Source organism: Eleginops maclovinus, chromosome 18, assembly GCF_036324505.1.
Source record: "Eleginops maclovinus isolate JMC-PN-2008 ecotype Puerto Natales chromosome 18, JC_Emac_rtc_rv5, whole genome shotgun sequence".
Lineage (NCBI taxonomy): Eukaryota > Metazoa > Chordata > Actinopteri > Perciformes > Eleginopidae > Eleginops > Eleginops maclovinus.
This window is the reverse complement of record NC_086366.1, coordinates 21299908-21317062: the sequence shown is the minus strand read 5'-3', so window position 1 is coordinate 21317062 and position 17155 is coordinate 21299908. Positions and strand designations below refer to the sequence as shown.

The following is a 17155-nucleotide window of genomic DNA, read 5'->3' as shown; positions in this document are numbered from 1 at the left end:
CATTTCAACACAAGTTTTTATGCCTTTCTGCTGGGCTAGCACTGCCTGTAGGAAAATGTGTATGGAGCTAAAACTTTAATCTGCTCGGTAATAAGAGGAGATTCAGCCTGTTTGTTATTCATGGTGAAAATTAACTCTCGGTTTAGAGCCTTTTGTTGGCGTCTTCAGGGAAACAATAAGCATCTTTCTCCACAACTCATTTCTGTTTGTCCTCCAAACTCATTAATCCTAATTGGTCTTCGCTGCAGAGAGAGACCGACGCTGCAGCCGCCCAAAACCCACAGAGAGTGTTCACTGTTCTGACTGCGTATTCACTCGTGCCAGTCCGATTACACATATTCATAAACTAGTACACACACACACACACACACACACACACACACACACACACACACACACACACACACACACACACACACACACACACACACACACACACACACACACACACAGCCTCTGATGGAGAGCAGAAAAATCTAATTTATATTCCACTGCTACAGTTTGGCTTTGAGCAGCCACTTTTCTCACTGGCTGTCCTCACTGGACAGACCATAGTCCCAGTTCTAACATCACTGTTAGGTCTACTGTTGTAAAATATCTTTCAACGTATTCTTTTATTTCTGTCCAGAAATATGATCAACATCTTGATTACAATAAGACCAGTGACTATGAAACAAAACTAGAAATAAGGCAATGCAATTCCTCCATTCCTGCTAAATTTGAAGAAATTCCCTCCAGACAGACAGATACCCAGAGGCATACATATGTAGTCCAACATAATCTTCATATCTTTGATTAAAGTTGCATTCATCTTTTTTTGGCAACTATTGGGCAGAAGAAGACACAACGCCTTGACATTTGTACTGCCTAGCAAACGATAACACACGAAGTAACAGGAGCACTAGTGCAACGTTTATGCAGCTTTGAATTGTTGGGATCTATTTATCTACATCTAATTGAATCCACTCTTTGGGAAATTACCTCAGTGAACCTAAGTGAATAGGTTCAGGGGTTCATACCCATAACAATAACCAAAGGAACAGGTTGTGTGACAGAACACCATCACAGTTTAACTCGGTTCGAGCACTCAAGGGACCATGTACAGCACTTGAAAAAAGATAAATATTTTAAAGCATTGAGGTCATTATTGCAAAATGACCGGAGCCTGTACTGTATCATACTGTAAATGACCAATCAGAATCGAGCATTAAACAACAGTACACACTGAACAAGACAAGCCTCTCAGATAATAATGTGAACAGTGGAGACTAAAGATTACATACTGTGTTGACACACACTGAAAGTAGCAGGGCATGAACTGCTAGTTAAAATGAAAGCAATCATTCTGTGTATGGGAGGTTTTCACATCTTAGGAACAGTAGTGTGTACGTAGCCTAGGAGAATGATCTTGCAACCCTGTTTAATAATTTACATCTTACAGACCAAACCACTATCATCGTTTTGACACACCACCTCACTGTACAAGAGTAAAGCATAAAAGAGTGCTCTTATCAACTGGAGCGCTCAACCCAATCCTTGTCATCTCACGCACCATATGGAAGCACACACTTTAATATGCTCATTGAGAGACATTCAGGTCACTGAAAAACAAAACAATATGTATAGGCAATATCCAGAGATCTACCATCCACTAAATATATACTATCCTCAACAAGCTTTGAAATATTTTTAATATGGTCAAACATTTTCAAATGTGTTCAAATGAACCATACAAAATGTCATTCTGCTTATTTATTCTAAAGATCGCTTGGATTGAGAAAACGTTTATTGCGTGCATTTGTCACGTTTGCTCTTTCTTACAACTATATACAATAAATATATGTCAATTAGATAGAGCCAAAATGTACAAATGAACATAAAACATTTCCTATTTTTTTGTTAATGTAAATGCAAATGTTCTTTCAATAGATACTGGTTTAGTATAAGTGTTAGACCGGAACTTGAAAAGATAAAAAAAGGAAAATGTTGTGTTTTCTCTAAGGCTGGCTAATTTAAACCCAAGCTTACACAATGCATGCCAGTCACACAAAATCGTTCAGTCTGATTATTTATATGCCAAGAGAATGTGAAAATACATTTATCCCTATATACTTAACTTTCCTAATGATAAGCAAGAAGATCATATAGCCAGTTTAAAATAACTATGAAAACTATTATAAAATTCATAGCTGAGAAATACATTTCCCAGACGTGTATTCACTTCTAGTTTTAAAGCTTTCTTATCGCTTTTCTCCAGAGCCCAAGGTGTTGATCTATGAAGGATATGCTTCACAATTTAGAATTATGAATAGCCTACCGAATGCACATTACTGACTAACCAGTTTGGAAAAGATCACTGGCTCACTTGTGGCAGACGCAGCTCATCAGTATTACTTTCTGATGATTTAACTTTCTCTTCAATTTAAAAGTAAGTGGCCTGATTCAGAATTTATGAGCAGCTCTTCATGGAAAGCTGAGCAGCCTTTTCCTGTCCAGTAGCAGCACTCAGCTTTACATGTAGCTGTAGATTAGATATCACGTAACGTTAAAGAGCAGTCATGTAGCTGTGGTCTTCTCTTGCCTCAGTAAACTGATTTTTATGTGATTTTGACAATGATGCCTGCTCTGCTGCATTTGGATATGTTCTACAGAGTATAATGGGTACAGGAAGAATAAAGAAAGAAGGCAGATAGAGATATAAACAATGGCAATATTGGTATACTGTATCAATTCTTTAAAAGACTATCCTTTAATTTTGTATTAATAATTTAAAACCATTTACTTAAAGAGGACATATTGTATTTGTATGTTGTGCCTCTACTGGGACATGTTTGGATGCTTTAATGTTCAAAAAGCTCTTTATTGTTCTCATACTGCCTGTGCTGCAGCACCTCTTTTCACCCTCTGTCTGAAACCAGAGCCCAGTCTACTCTGATTGGTGAGCTGGCCGGCTCTGTGGTGATTGGTCAACCTTTACGACATGTCCTTCCCCTTAGCAAATGATTTCCAATAAGTTGTAGCACTAGAAAATAAAAGTCTGAGTGTTAGATAGTGATGTCACTATGTTATAGAACTAAACAAAGTAGTCTAATCTAGGTGTGTGTTGGAGAGAAACTCCAACTGGAGGGAACACAGGGATTTTAACCTTTGCCGACCATTTACATGCACACAAACCTATATAACACACAGGAAAGAGAAAACCCCCAAAAGCATAATAGGGCCTCTCTGATTTATCACTAAATTGTAACAACAGAAGTTGTAGGTCTCATTTCATCTTTTGTTTGATAAAAACTGTGTTTTTATCAAACATTAAAAAGGATAAACAGTCTGTATATACACATATATTTCACTTTCTGTTTTAACCGATTATGTTTATTTTTGGGGGTTTTATATGTGCTGTTTTTTAATGGTTCGATATATTTGATCCTGCACATGTAAAGTGTCTTTGCGTATTTTTTCAAAGCGATTTTATACCTATGTATTGCTGGATTTTTGGCATTATACATACCTAATAAACTGCGATAAAACGGATTGCAACGCTCTTGAATTCATAAATATGAGGAGTACAACTAGCTTTTACCAGCAGGCTCAACAAAACACTTCTTAACACCCACATATCCACATCCAATAAGGCCTGTAATTAAATGTCTCATCAAATCTGTTTTCCTCCCAAATCATTTCAATCCAGTCATCCAGCAGGATTACCGGAGCACAGTGGGAGTTGCGTGGTGGGGGCGAACGGAGCAGGAAGCCCGTCCAACATGGAGGAGCCTCCTGTCGCGTCTCAGTGAGGAGAATGTGAAGGCAGACGGCAGGAGCTGGAGGACGCTGGCTGCTGGAGCTGCTCCAGACGCTGTATTGGCAAAGGTACTACAGGCACAGATGGCTCAGTCATCAGTGAACACACAAAAAAAACCACACACACACACACACACACACACACACACACACACACACACACACACACACACACACACACACACACACACACACACACACACACACACACACACACACACACACACACACACACACACACACACACACACACACACACACACACAAAAGCCCCTCACAGGAGATGACACATAAACACACGCACAGGCAAAGAGCAACAAACAAGTACCAAATATATTAGTGCACAGCCACCCGCAGACTAAAATACGTGAATGAACACACACACACACACACACACACACACACACACACACACACACACACACACACACACACACACACACACACATACACAACACATCAAAATGGGCATGAGATTAACTGCCAAATCAAATCTACTTTATTTCCTGATCCTTTCGACCCCTTAGTGCCCTGCTACACGAACCAAAATAAAAACAGCAACTGTGCTCACAGATGAGCCGCATTTGCATGGGTGTGTGTGTTCAACAGAGTGTGAGGGACAATCTGACTTGACCGAAGAATCCCGGGACATTAAGGACACACTCTGCTTTCCCGCTATATGGCAAAGCAGACTTGTAAATTATGAAGTGATTCCACTCTTTTTCAACACTCACAATGCAAATGCGAGTCTGCTCTCTGCCCACCCGGCAACTGCTTTTGAATTTGATCTGGCATAGTAGACTGAGAAAGAGAAAATTAATGTTTAATAAGTTCTGGAGAGCAGGGAGGGTTGGTTTGAAAGGCTGAAACTGATATTTTTAGAGAGAGTGGACTGCTGCTGCAGAGAGCTGCTGTTCTACGCTGGTACGATCACACTATGTATGAATGAATATATGAATGAATTATGTCAGTGTGGAGAAACCTGTTAAACATCATACTGCCTCCTGAAGACAACCAGTGTGCAAGATACAGCTCTGAAAAGAGACCGCTCCAAATGTTTCTTAAATCTTTATCCCTACATGTATGGCAGCCATTCCAGTGTCAACACAGAGAAGTGTTGTCAGTAGTTGAAAGAATACAATAAAAAATGAATAAAAGACATACTTATAAAAAGTTAAAGTTACAGAGAAACTGTAATGCTGCAGTGGTTTTCCGGAGCTGTATAGACTAGTGTCTATATGACTTTACCACTGTTCTCTTCATTATATTAATCTGAATATCTTTGGGATTTTCACAAACAAACTGTGGATAAAGGACTGCCTCGACACAAATTATAAAGTATGATATAGATTTTGTTTAACATGGGCTTTGAAGATAAAAAGTAAAACATTCTGAAAATGGGAAAGAGATATTCTAGATATGGCCCTGCCAACTAATGCACGCTAGATAGAGCAGTGCACCAATAAGCTTTGGCGCGATGAGTCTCGCAGAGATTCAGCAATAAGTCTTTGACTCGGATGAAGAGTCTGTCAGGCAACAAAATCTGCAACTACCATATGTATCGACATGGTAAGTGTAGTTAGCATCTTTTATTACCTCTGCCATGGAGGTCAGGTTTAACTGATTAGCTCTTCTAAATGTATACATAATTTAGGTGATAGACCATAAAGGACAGGATATTAAAACAAGAATATTAAAAGCCTAAAGAGAAGACAGGCTGGCCTACATTAGACCGATTGTCAATGACTCATTTACGAATATGAGGTTTTATTTCATGCTTGGTGTGAGACATAGTGAGATTCTAATATGACTGAGCACAGACACGGTATTGTCTCAGAAGAGTTGAAATGTAAGGGGCTGCCCATGAGTAACAATCTTACAGATAGTGTTTTTTGCTGGAAGGGACGCTGCATGAATACGAGGCCTTAATCCTGGAGTAAAGCGCTCTGCAGTGAGATTTTGGGAAATCCCACTAAGTTATGACTCTCCACTGAAAAACCGAGAGAAAACATTTTACTATAAAATATATCAATTCCAAGTTCAAAGTCATGCCAGCATTAAAACATTCAAAATAAAAATGACACTGTTACACTTACTGTATATGAGTAAGTGCTACATTGATTGCTTACACACAATCTGTTACTTGATGTGAACTTGATTTCTCTATTTGAAAAAGAAATATATGGGTCATTTAGTTGTTGTGATACAGCATTAAGTAGGAAAAGAAATAAGAGATAAGACCACACTGTGTGAGAAAGATGTCAGCTTAATTCAGTTCATCGGCACATTAAAGAAGAACACTTTTCTCATTGTTAAAACAAGAAAGTGGGTAATGTACCATTTTTCCCATTAACGGCTAATTTGGAACACCTATTTCCCTGAGCATACTGAGTCTTTGACACGCTACTGTAACTGTTGGCCTGACCCTCTTTATCCCTCTTTATATGTGCCAACGAACATGTAGAATTACAGGGTTAGAAACCCTAACTGGCTTTCCACCAACAAGCATGTCTATCAAGATCACATTTTTGCAGTGGTAGAAGAAATTTGGAACCTGGAATTGGACGTGGAACTTATACTGGAATGTGGACTTTGCAATTAACCGTTACCAGTTCAGCCAGAAATGGTTTCACATACATGAATCATTTATCAGATGACTTCTCCTTATTTATTCGGCAAATTCTCAGAAACATGCATCCATACTACATTTTAAAAATCTTAGTGTGGTCCTATCTCTTTAGCACAAACTGTCAGATGACAAATACAGTTTGCATATTGTGAAGTATGTACACCCATATTTGGAATGTGGGAAAGAAATTGGTACCCTAAATTTGAATTTGAAAATTTTATTTGGAATTTCAATTTAGAATTTGAAATTGTAACCTGGAATTAGTAATGGGATTCTAAATGTGTTATTTGAAATATAAACCTTGAATTTGTAAATAGCCTAGCATTCCGGGGTTAAATTAAGGACTTAAAAATAACTGGATACATCGTTGGAAGCAGTGCCTCATTCATTCATATAAAAGTCATTCTGTGACCCTGACTCTTAAAAACATAATACCCAGATCTTCAAGTTTTGGTCCATAGAGCATTCTCATTTTAAAGCCCCTGAATCTCTAATCCACTCTGTCACGGCCAACCAGTCAAACGAACAGAAAGGGAGTAAATCTGGATTTGGCTTTAAGCGAAACCCTATTTTTAAAGCATTTAACAACATTTAGGACCCTTTAATTGAGATAAGGGCTACTCAAGTGTTCGTGTTGGGTAGTTGGCTTACTTACAAAATGATACACTGATTTAAAGACAAGTATTTCCAAATGTAAGTCAATGGGAAAGTATTTCCTGGCCCACTGTTGTCACAATACTGAGAGAGAAGTTGTAGCGCCACTGTTGAGTCACCCTGACATTTTGCTAGCGTTCTTTCTAAGGGCTTAGATTCAAAGACTAAATTTTACTCTGTGTGCTGTGTGCAATTAAACAGGACTTATTTAAAATATTTAATCTCCATGTTCATGGTTTTCTTGATTTATATCACTTAAACTAACATTGGCTGTAGGGGGTTATAAGAAATGACTTTGCACTCTTGGAACTTGGATTAGCCGTCACTTTTTTATATTCCTTTTTCACAATATTGTTTCTGATCAACATTTCATCTTTGAGTGAGCTCAGAAGAAAGAAACAGCTTGAGAATGGTGGAGTGTTGTGGTCGAGGGGGGTGCAGAGGGAGGGAGAGGTCAATCCTAGCAGCCTGCAGGTCTACATGAAACCTGCTGCTGACTCGGCAACTGCAGACAGACAGACAGCTGTCCTGGGAGCTGCTCGCAGAGGTTAGACTCATATATGCGGCTGATATTCTCCATTTATTAAAAACCTGTCAGCACCCTCCGCACAACCTCACAAGCAAATCCACAGCAGGTGATTATGCATTTGGCCATTAACGCAACATTTTATACATATTATTTTAATTCAAATATGTTTTGGTGTATTGAAAACACAGGAAGTGAAAGATGTGTTGACTGATGCAATGAGATGAGGTACGAATAAAAACAACAAAAGTTGCCACAAAAGCGCAAATTAAATCACACCAATGAATTATGATGTACATGAAGCATGTAATTTAACTGTCCAATGAAGTTTCCACTCCACTGAAGACACAAAAAATGGCAGCAGAGAAAATCAAGGAGTACGTTTTTTTTGTCATCTGACAGAAGGATTTGCACAACCAGCCGATTATAGCATTAAAATACTTATTTTTTCATAAGAGTTGTGGATGGTTTTGAGCAGTAATCCACATTATTCCTTTGCTTTTTTGAAAAGTTGAGTACAGTATGTGCCTAAATTTGGATTGCCTATGGATCCAATTAACCCATTTACAATCATTTACGATCAAAAGAAGGGCAGTTATATACCGTTTAAAAACTGGGTTAAAGACCATAAATTACTATTTAAATCCGTTTTTTGAGTGAAGTATCACAAACTTCTTACTTTAAAACCACTTGCATAATTAAATGAGTTTCTTAGATGATGAATATTGCATTAAAAACTGCTTCACCCAACCTAGAGAAGCTGCTAAGACCTACAAAACAAACGAGTACCCCATTATATCTTAAATGCCGTTTTAGAAGATGTATAACCTAACTTAATGCTGTATATAAAGCTGTAATTAATTATACATAGTTTGGGAATAAGACGATGTCTGAATACTTTTATATTTGTACATTAGATTTCAAGATATAACTGACACAAAATACTGTAAATCATCAGACCAAAGATACGTATTAGCAACCTACTAACCTATTTATATCAACCTCCAAAAGTCCATATCGCCCAAATCTTGAAGCTTACTCCCTCCTACACGTTAATGCTGCTCTCTCCATCTTTGCCTGAGGCCAAAAGCTGCTAATGTCACAAATCCTCTAGTTTCAGAAGCGAAAAAATGAATGATGGAAACGAGAGCGAGATAAAACTGTGGGTCATTATTAACAGCAGTAGAAGACAGTTGCCTGTGTCATTTGTAATGCAAAATTGCCAACACAACCTTAAAATTCATACAACCAGGGTGAGATTTTTGAGTGGAGGCCAAGCCCCCATAATCTGATAGAGCTGCCTGTTTGCCTGCTTCCGGACAGAGCTTCAGATGAACCATGATATGATCGCCAAGCTGCAGACAAAGTGCACCAGTGAACAACAGCAGACGGTGATGCAGCTCTCATATTTCAGGAAGGAGACTAATGACATTTATATGACCTTGTTAGAGACTCCCTATTTGGGCGGACATACTGTATAATGATGACACATGAAATTTAATAATAGCCATATTGCTTTGACTTTACAATCATTTTTTAAAAGCGCTGGACAGGCAGAATGGAAGTAAACCTTCAGAATCAGCTCGTATTCATCTGCATTTCAAAGATAGTGGGCAAAGAAACAAGGGAATGACTCAATAATTCATGAGTTACCAACTCCACAGCTCTTCAGAGTTCCTGTATGCAGCATTCACAGATGTAGCACACTTGGACCCACAAACTGTAGACATTTTCCTTTCCTCCTTCAAATCAGCACATATGCAACCCTCGAGCTGAGCAGTAAGTATTTCCTATGTAGACAGCTGTTGAACAGAAAACACTGAGAAAGTGAAGTGTAAATATGGCGCTGTGAATGCAAATGTCATCCAACGCTTTTTTTGTTTTCAACTGTTCATCTCAGGCCCAGAAGAAACACTGTAGTTCTCAGTGCATACATGACCAGTATAGCAATAGTGAAAACCACATTATCTACACAGGAAGTGAGTGGGCGTCCACTTGATGGAACATAACAACTCAAATCTAACTTTATGAACGGACAACGAGCGAAAAGAGGTTACAAGTCGCCCTTTCGATCTATAACACTTTGTTAATACTGCATTTGTACATCAGAATCAGAAGTACTTTATTTATCCCAAACTGGGACATTTTTGCATTGCAGCAGCAAAATACAAAGAGAAGCAAAACAAATACAAAAACGTAAACGTAAAAATAAAGTACAAATAAAAATGAAAATGAAATATACAAATGTACAAAAAGGCAATAATAATATAGCGTAAATGTACAATGTTAAGTGTGACAATCCATGCCACTGCAGTGCAGATTAGTCTAATTTTAGCTGTTTAAAAGTGTTATTAGGCATACTTTAATTGTTATGAAACATCTTTGAGATATCATCTCTAGCGGGGGAGATGACAGTTTGAACACAGAGAACTAACTTGAATTGTTTTGCCCAAACAAGAAGGAAAAAAAGATACTGATCTCATCACACTAATGAGACAGCTGGTAAATTAAAGCAGACTGGGGATACTCTGGTGAGAAGCTCTCTCTTCTTTATCCTTCTTACTTTTAACGTGTATATATCTACCACTGTCCAGAGTCGGGAAATACTGACCACAAGACCGAGGACGGATATGATAAAGGCCCTGAAAATTTTAAGTAGGTGGAGAAAAATGATGCACATTTTTGACCAAAATAACATCAAGAACTCATTTACATCTTACTTTAGATTAATTTCTTTGTGGGAAAACAATGCTAGACAACCATGAAGCCCTGAATTGCATTTCAGCATTTCCGGCATTTAGCTTAGTGGTGTCGAAGTGAGCTAAGCGATGGAGGGGTAGTTGGTTTTAAGAATGGTGCAGAAGGCCGTCGTATAGCTCAGTGGGTAGAGCTGGTGGCAATATACTGGGGTTTGATCCCCATGCGGTGGACCCTGGTTTGAATCCGGCTTGAGACCCTTTGCATTTCAGCCCCTCTGTCACCCCATTTCTCACTGTATTAAAGACACTGGTTGCCCAAAAAAATCTTAAAAGAATGGTGCAGAAAAGAGGTCCTTAAACCTATACAGGTGTTAAGGACCTTTTATACTTAGCATTTTATCATTCCCGGTTCCCTCTTCTCAAGTTCAATGTTTTTATAGAGAAAGGGCGATTGAGGAATTATATTTTCAGGGCCTTTCAATCTCACAAAAGAGAGATGTTGCTATCATTCAGCCAAGATTTCTCTATGCGTGGACTGAGAATACGCCTGTGCAAGTTCTGATTTCACTTTTTATGACCTTGGATCTGGAGCCTTCTCTCTTTAGCTCACAATGATTCACACTCTTGTCATTCTGTGCCAACGTGCAGAGATGTTTAGTCAGCCTTGTCCGGCTACTCTTGTGCAAGTGAGCATGACTCTGCTTGTTTTGTGTATAATTAATCATTACATTAAGAGTAGGCTGAAATGCACACTGTCATGTACAAGGTCAGAGGATTGGCTTTGTTAATGACTGGATGTGTATCTTCTGGAAGAAAGATGAATTTGCACAATCAATTTTGTATTCCTTTAGTGATTTCACCTGGGGGGGACGTACAATCATTTCCTCGTTTCAGATGATGGAAATGTCAGATGTCAATAACAGCCATGAACATTTTAGGAGACCACTTCAGCATTATCATTTTCTTTTGTTTTATTATTTATAGGTATGTCTTTGAGTTAAATGATTATTGTTTATTTTTTTGTTGTATTTTATAAACTACTGAAAATGTGTTGGAATTCAACAGGTGCATGAATGGCTGCCATACATGTAGAAATATAGATTTAAGGGCAGTAACATCCCTACATTGTTACTCAGAATAATGAGAGAGAGAAAGACGCAACAAAGGTCCCCAGCCTCGACTCCAACTGGGGGGGTTCTAGTTCATGGTTGGCATCTCAACCCGTGAGCTATGTTTGCATCCCACACTATTTAAGAACTTTCCGTACACGTGACTAATATATGTTTGATACATCACTTCCATGTAGGGCAGTTTATATTTACACTACGCTACACTAAATACTCATTTATTAAATTATTCATGGTAAGTACCTAGCCGTAGTTGAATCAATATTGTTCCGATCTCTGAACTCATCAGCTATCTGACAGTTTAGCGTCTGGGTATAAAGACTTATATTTCTGGAGGTACCAGTGTAGCCAGCTAATATCCCTTTAATGGGACATAATTTCCTCGATTAGCAGCATGAGACGAATCAATGGAGTTGGAGTTAAAGGAGATGATATCTACAGTTATCTCTTAAAGATTTTAAATGAAAGAGCAAAATCAACGTTAGACGATGGGTACCAAGATTATTTTTTAGTCAATGTGTTCCACCTCTTTTGTTCTCAAAAGCTAACTGTTACTGTTAACTTGCATGAACCCAAAGCCCGTTCATTCATGATTGGTCAACAATATTCTGACTACACTGAACTGAATCCAGAATGAAAGCAAAATATTGTCTTGTAGGCTTTTTACTGCACTCATATGCAGATGTATTCATAGAGATTCATATTGTTCTAGTACTCTAAGTTCTACATTTGTAAGTACAATTTATTAAAATAAAAGTAAAGTGCAGAAAAAGCCAGTGGGTGTATCTACTCGCTATATGTGAACACTGGTAGAACTATGGGGATGCCCCAAACCAAAACAATAGATGATCATCTTTCTACACAGCACTAATCCTTTTACAGCAAAACCAGGACACAAGAAGATGGTCAGGAAATCTAGTGGGTCAACCCCTTCAGACAGGAAAAAGAGGGAGTGAGTCAGACAGACAGACAGACAGACAGACAGACAGACAGACAGACAGACAGACAGACAGACAGACAGACAGACAGACAGACAGACAGACAGACAGACAGACAGACAGACAGACAGACAGAGAGCTCATAAGTGGCCGTGTCAAGGCCAAGCAGTCATGGGCTGATAGTAAAGAGGTTGTGGCTTCCCTGAGGGAGTGTGTTCTAGGCCAACGATGGCCCTGCCTGCCTGGGGGCCTGTCATCATCTGCTGTGTCCATTCAGCAAACCACAGCACATACACCACTCCTAACATTTACACATACACACAAATGCTCTTGAAGTGTGACATCTGTCTGGGTAAAAGGGTGGACAGACTCCCAAGGTTAAGTGTATGTACTGAGAAAAGAGAAGTGCAAAAGTGGTTTACACTAAATGGACACAAATAGGTGCTTTCACTAATTAAACTGACACAATACTGAATCCAGCATAAACGGTTTATGGAAGCTCTACCATCTGCTGCTCTGACCAGCTGTATTCAAAGGGTTCTATCCTTGGAAAATCCACTTGGAAACAGGAAGTAATTTTTTATTTATTTAATGTTTATTTAGCAAAAGTATTGGTTTTTGCATAGTAAAACACAGGCATCATACATGGAAAATGATGTCACAGTAATAGCAGTAACATTTCACTTTACCATGTTTGGCTGGTTCCAACAATCCTGTTATTTTGTAATACATACAGCTCCGGAAAAAATGAGGAGCCCACTCCAAATGTTTGCTAAATCTTTATCTCTACAGGTATGGCAACCATTCCAGTGTTAGTTGAATTTCAACACAGACACAAATTGTCAGTAGTTTATAGAATACAATAAATAAAAAATATAACCAATAAACTAAAACACATACCTATTAATAATAAAACAAGAGAAACTGATAATGCTGAATGTCTCTTAATTTTTTACAGGTCTGTATATTCTCAGTTAATTTCTCGATAGCTGAAGATCCAGTGGTAGAGTGACTAAAATGATCAAATGAAACACATCCTTGATTAAAAAATAATCATTTAAATGTGGCCTGAAAATGGCATAATAATAATTAAATTTATTCCAACAGACAACACTAATGCATGCGAAGAAATAAGACCAAATAACAAGTTACAGGCAACCAGTTACGGATTGTTACTTTGATTAAATTAAAATGAAAGATTGTGGTTGAAATTTGTTGGAGTACATAACTCAAAAAAATACACTTTGAAAACACATCAGACCTCAATGGGAAAAAAAACCATGCTGGATATCTATGTTTAAACTACAGAGGGCTGAATTCAAAGACACCCAGAATATGAAAGTCCATTTCGCTTAAAATTCCATCGCAGCAACTCAACATGGTATTCAGTACTGTGTATTACCCCCATGTGCATGCCTGACAAGGCCATTATGTCCCAGAGGTGTTCTATTGGATTGAGGTCAGGCGAGCGTGGGGGCCAGTCAATTGTATCAATTCCTTCATCCTCCAGGAGCTGCCTGCATAGTCTCGCCACATGAGGCCAGGCATTGTCCCGCACCAGAAGGAAACCCTGGACTCAATGCACCAGCGTAGGGGCTGACAATGGGTCCAAAGATTTCGTCCTAATACCTAATGGCAGTCCGGGTGCTATTGTCTAGCCTGTAGAGGTCTGGGCGTCCGTCCATGGATATGCCTCCCCAGACCATCACTGACCCACCACCAAACCGGTCACGCTGAACAATATTTCAGGCAGCATTGCGTTCTCGTCTACGGACCAGTCTAGCTCTCCTAGATTAAGCCTGTCTCCTGGAATCTCTTCCATGCTCTTGAGACTGTTCTGGGAGACACAGCAAACCTTCTGGCAATGATACGTATTAATCTGCCATCCTGGAGGATTTGGACTGCCCGTGCGGTCAAGGGTTAGCTTCAGGCTACAATTAGTGACACTGACCCTAGCCAAATGCAAAACTAGTGAAAAACAGTCAGAAAGGATGAGGAGGGAAACATGTCAGTGGCGTCCACCTGGAAAACCATTCCTGTTCTGGGGGTCGTCTCATTGTTGCCCCTATTGTGCACCTGTTGTTCATTTCTTTAACACCAAAGCAGCTGAAACTGATTAAAGCCCCCCTCTGCTACTTAACTGACCAGATCAATATCCCAGAAGTTACGGTGACTTGATGCTAAACTTTGATTAAAAAGTGTTCCTTTAATATTTTTGAGCAGTGTATATGACATAGGTCCAGTTTTTTTGGGACATTTAAATATATACATTTAAGAAAAGCCACTGTGCAAGCCAGGCAGTTAACGTTAGTTGACAAACAGACATTGTTTAAAAACGAAATTACAGTGTACGAAGTAAACACTATCCAGCAGTGTAGCCGTTACAATATGAGTATTATCTGTTGACTTCACTGACTCAGTGTCCATTCAATCTGAAGTATAAACAGAGCCAAGAATCCATTTTTACTTTAGAGATTCACTACACTAGGGACAACTCTGACACTGACACCACAGACATCTAGCCAATAGCAGCTGTGTTAACATTAGTGAAAATGGGATTATATCTCATTTGTAATGGCTGTCTAATTGAGAACCAACCCCAAACTAATACAAAGTGAACATACTACCAAAGAATGCCTAACATAATAATGATCAGTCCAGCAGCGGTATTCCAGTATTTAGTAAACTGTTGCTTTGCTGGCCGGTGATACAGTATACAGCAGTGTTGTGTTTACAGTGAGAGCCTGTAGCAACAGGACGGATACGAACTCACTGATCTGGCCAAGTTAAAGACAGTCGCTGCATTCAGAAACAGCAGAGGACACAGGGTGAACCGTATGACACCTCCCCTCCACAAACACACTCAGTCATGACTCCATGACTCCTGACTCCAGTTTCCTCAATAGTTTATGTATGACAGCTTTCCAAGATTATAGGCAAAACATAAGCTTCCTAATTATGGTTGATTTGACTCAACTGAAATTGTGAAAGACTATAAAGATTTTTCTTTCCCGTCATTGTATTTAAACTGACAGTATTTACAATCAAGTTTAAAATTACACCAAGAGACGAAGAAAACATTCCCCAACCCCTAACGCCACACTTACTCTCAGTGGTATAAATACTCTGATATTTTACTTTAAAAAACTAGAAATACTACAGTCTAAAAATACTCTGTTACAAGTAAAAGTCCTGCATTGAAAAACTTAAGTAAGATTACAAAAGTATTGGCATCAAAAAATACTTAAAAGTACCGAAATGTATAGTGTGTAATGTCCTATTGTAGATGGGTAGATTAGTGGATTATTTATTTTTATGCATTAATATATTCATTACAGCTGTTAAAGGTGGAGCTTATTTAATTCAGAAATCGTTTATTGGTCCTGCAATAGAGAAATTAACATGATTACAACAGCAGATGGATCAGATAAAGTAAGGGATTTTCAAATGGCTAAGTAGGCTCACGTTATTAATAACACAATAAGTAAAAAAACTAAAATTAAAAATTGCAAATATGTACAGCATGGTGATTTCTTTAAATACTGCTGCTGTATATCTTAACCCCTAATTATATATATCAAAGTTTATTTATATTATGTTTTAGCTAATAAACTGAATTTGGAAGTAGCTATCTAGTAACTCATTTTGTCAAATAAAGGAACAATATTGGGTTCGAATTGTTGTGGAGTAGACGTATAAAGTAAAGTAGCATAAAATAAAAATAATGAAGTGAAGTAAAGTACCACAAAATCGTAGTTAAGTACAATACTTGAACACTACTTCACTTCTGTTAACTTTGGTAATTCAGTCTCGCGACACTCCTTGCTTATTCTGTTGAGTTATATGCGATATTGTTCTGCTTTTTTACCTAAACATACCTGCTATATGATATTTTATACGATTGTATTCAACTATTTAGTTGTGTACGGCTGTATACAGGGAATAACAGCTAGCTGCGCACAGTGAAAAGCGACGCAGAGAAACGGCGAGTGGAGATGCTGCGTGTGACCCGTCCGCTAACTCCCACAACAAAACCGTTACACACCGGCCGTGTCCCCGCCTGGTCCCCGGACGACCTCTGACAGGCATGTAGTCCCGCAGCCAACACACACATACAGGGTTAAGGTCAGGCTACTTACGCTCTCGGTCTGGGGAAGCCCATAGATAACAGCACGTCCAGGTTGGAGCCACATTTCACTGAACCCGGCCGGTTCTGCCGGAGCCTCCGAGGGAGGATTTTACTGTAGAGGTCCTCTTTGGCAGCCATGGTCCACTGGGTCCCCCACTCCACGACAAACCCGATACAGTCCACCACCACACCTCCAGCTAGTCCATGAGCGTCGGCCGGGTCCGCATGAGTGAGGGGAACAACAGAGCGGAGCTGAGAGCAGCGCTGTGCGGCCAGGCAGAGCTCTGCTACTCCGCCCACTGGAGGAAACTGCAAATTAGATCTGCTCACTGAATACACACAGTACAGGGTAACAGTACGCAATATATGAGAGGGTCAAAGGAAAAAAAGGTCATGGCAGTGGTGTAAAGTAACTAAGTACATAGATACTGAAGTACTGTAAATAAGAGCAATTCTTAAGTAGTATTTACTTGAGTATTTAAATGTTATGCTGCTTTGTAATACAGCTCCACTACAATTCATAGGTAAATATTGTACTTTTATTCCACTACATTTATATAGTGCCTTTAGTTACTTTGCATATATGGATTAATGATAAAAAAAATAAACAATACGATTCATTTTGTAGTAATTGCATATAATAATCAGCAGTAAA

General features: G+C 38.8%; 1 protein-coding gene across 1 annotated transcript in view; it reads right to left on the bottom strand.

The window, feature by feature from the left end:
- Positions 1 to 16753, bottom strand: part of ubash3bb (ubiquitin associated and SH3 domain containing Bb) — a 43585-nt gene extending 26832 nt beyond the window's left edge. The window contains exon 1 of the mRNA XM_063907479.1: positions 16511 to 16753. Within this exon, the coding sequence (XP_063763549.1) occupies positions 16511 to 16638 (128 nt within the window). The 5' untranslated portion in view covers positions 16639 to 16753. The remainder of the gene's footprint in view (positions 1 to 16510) is intronic.
- Between the last annotated feature and the right edge of the window lie 402 nt (positions 16754 to 17155).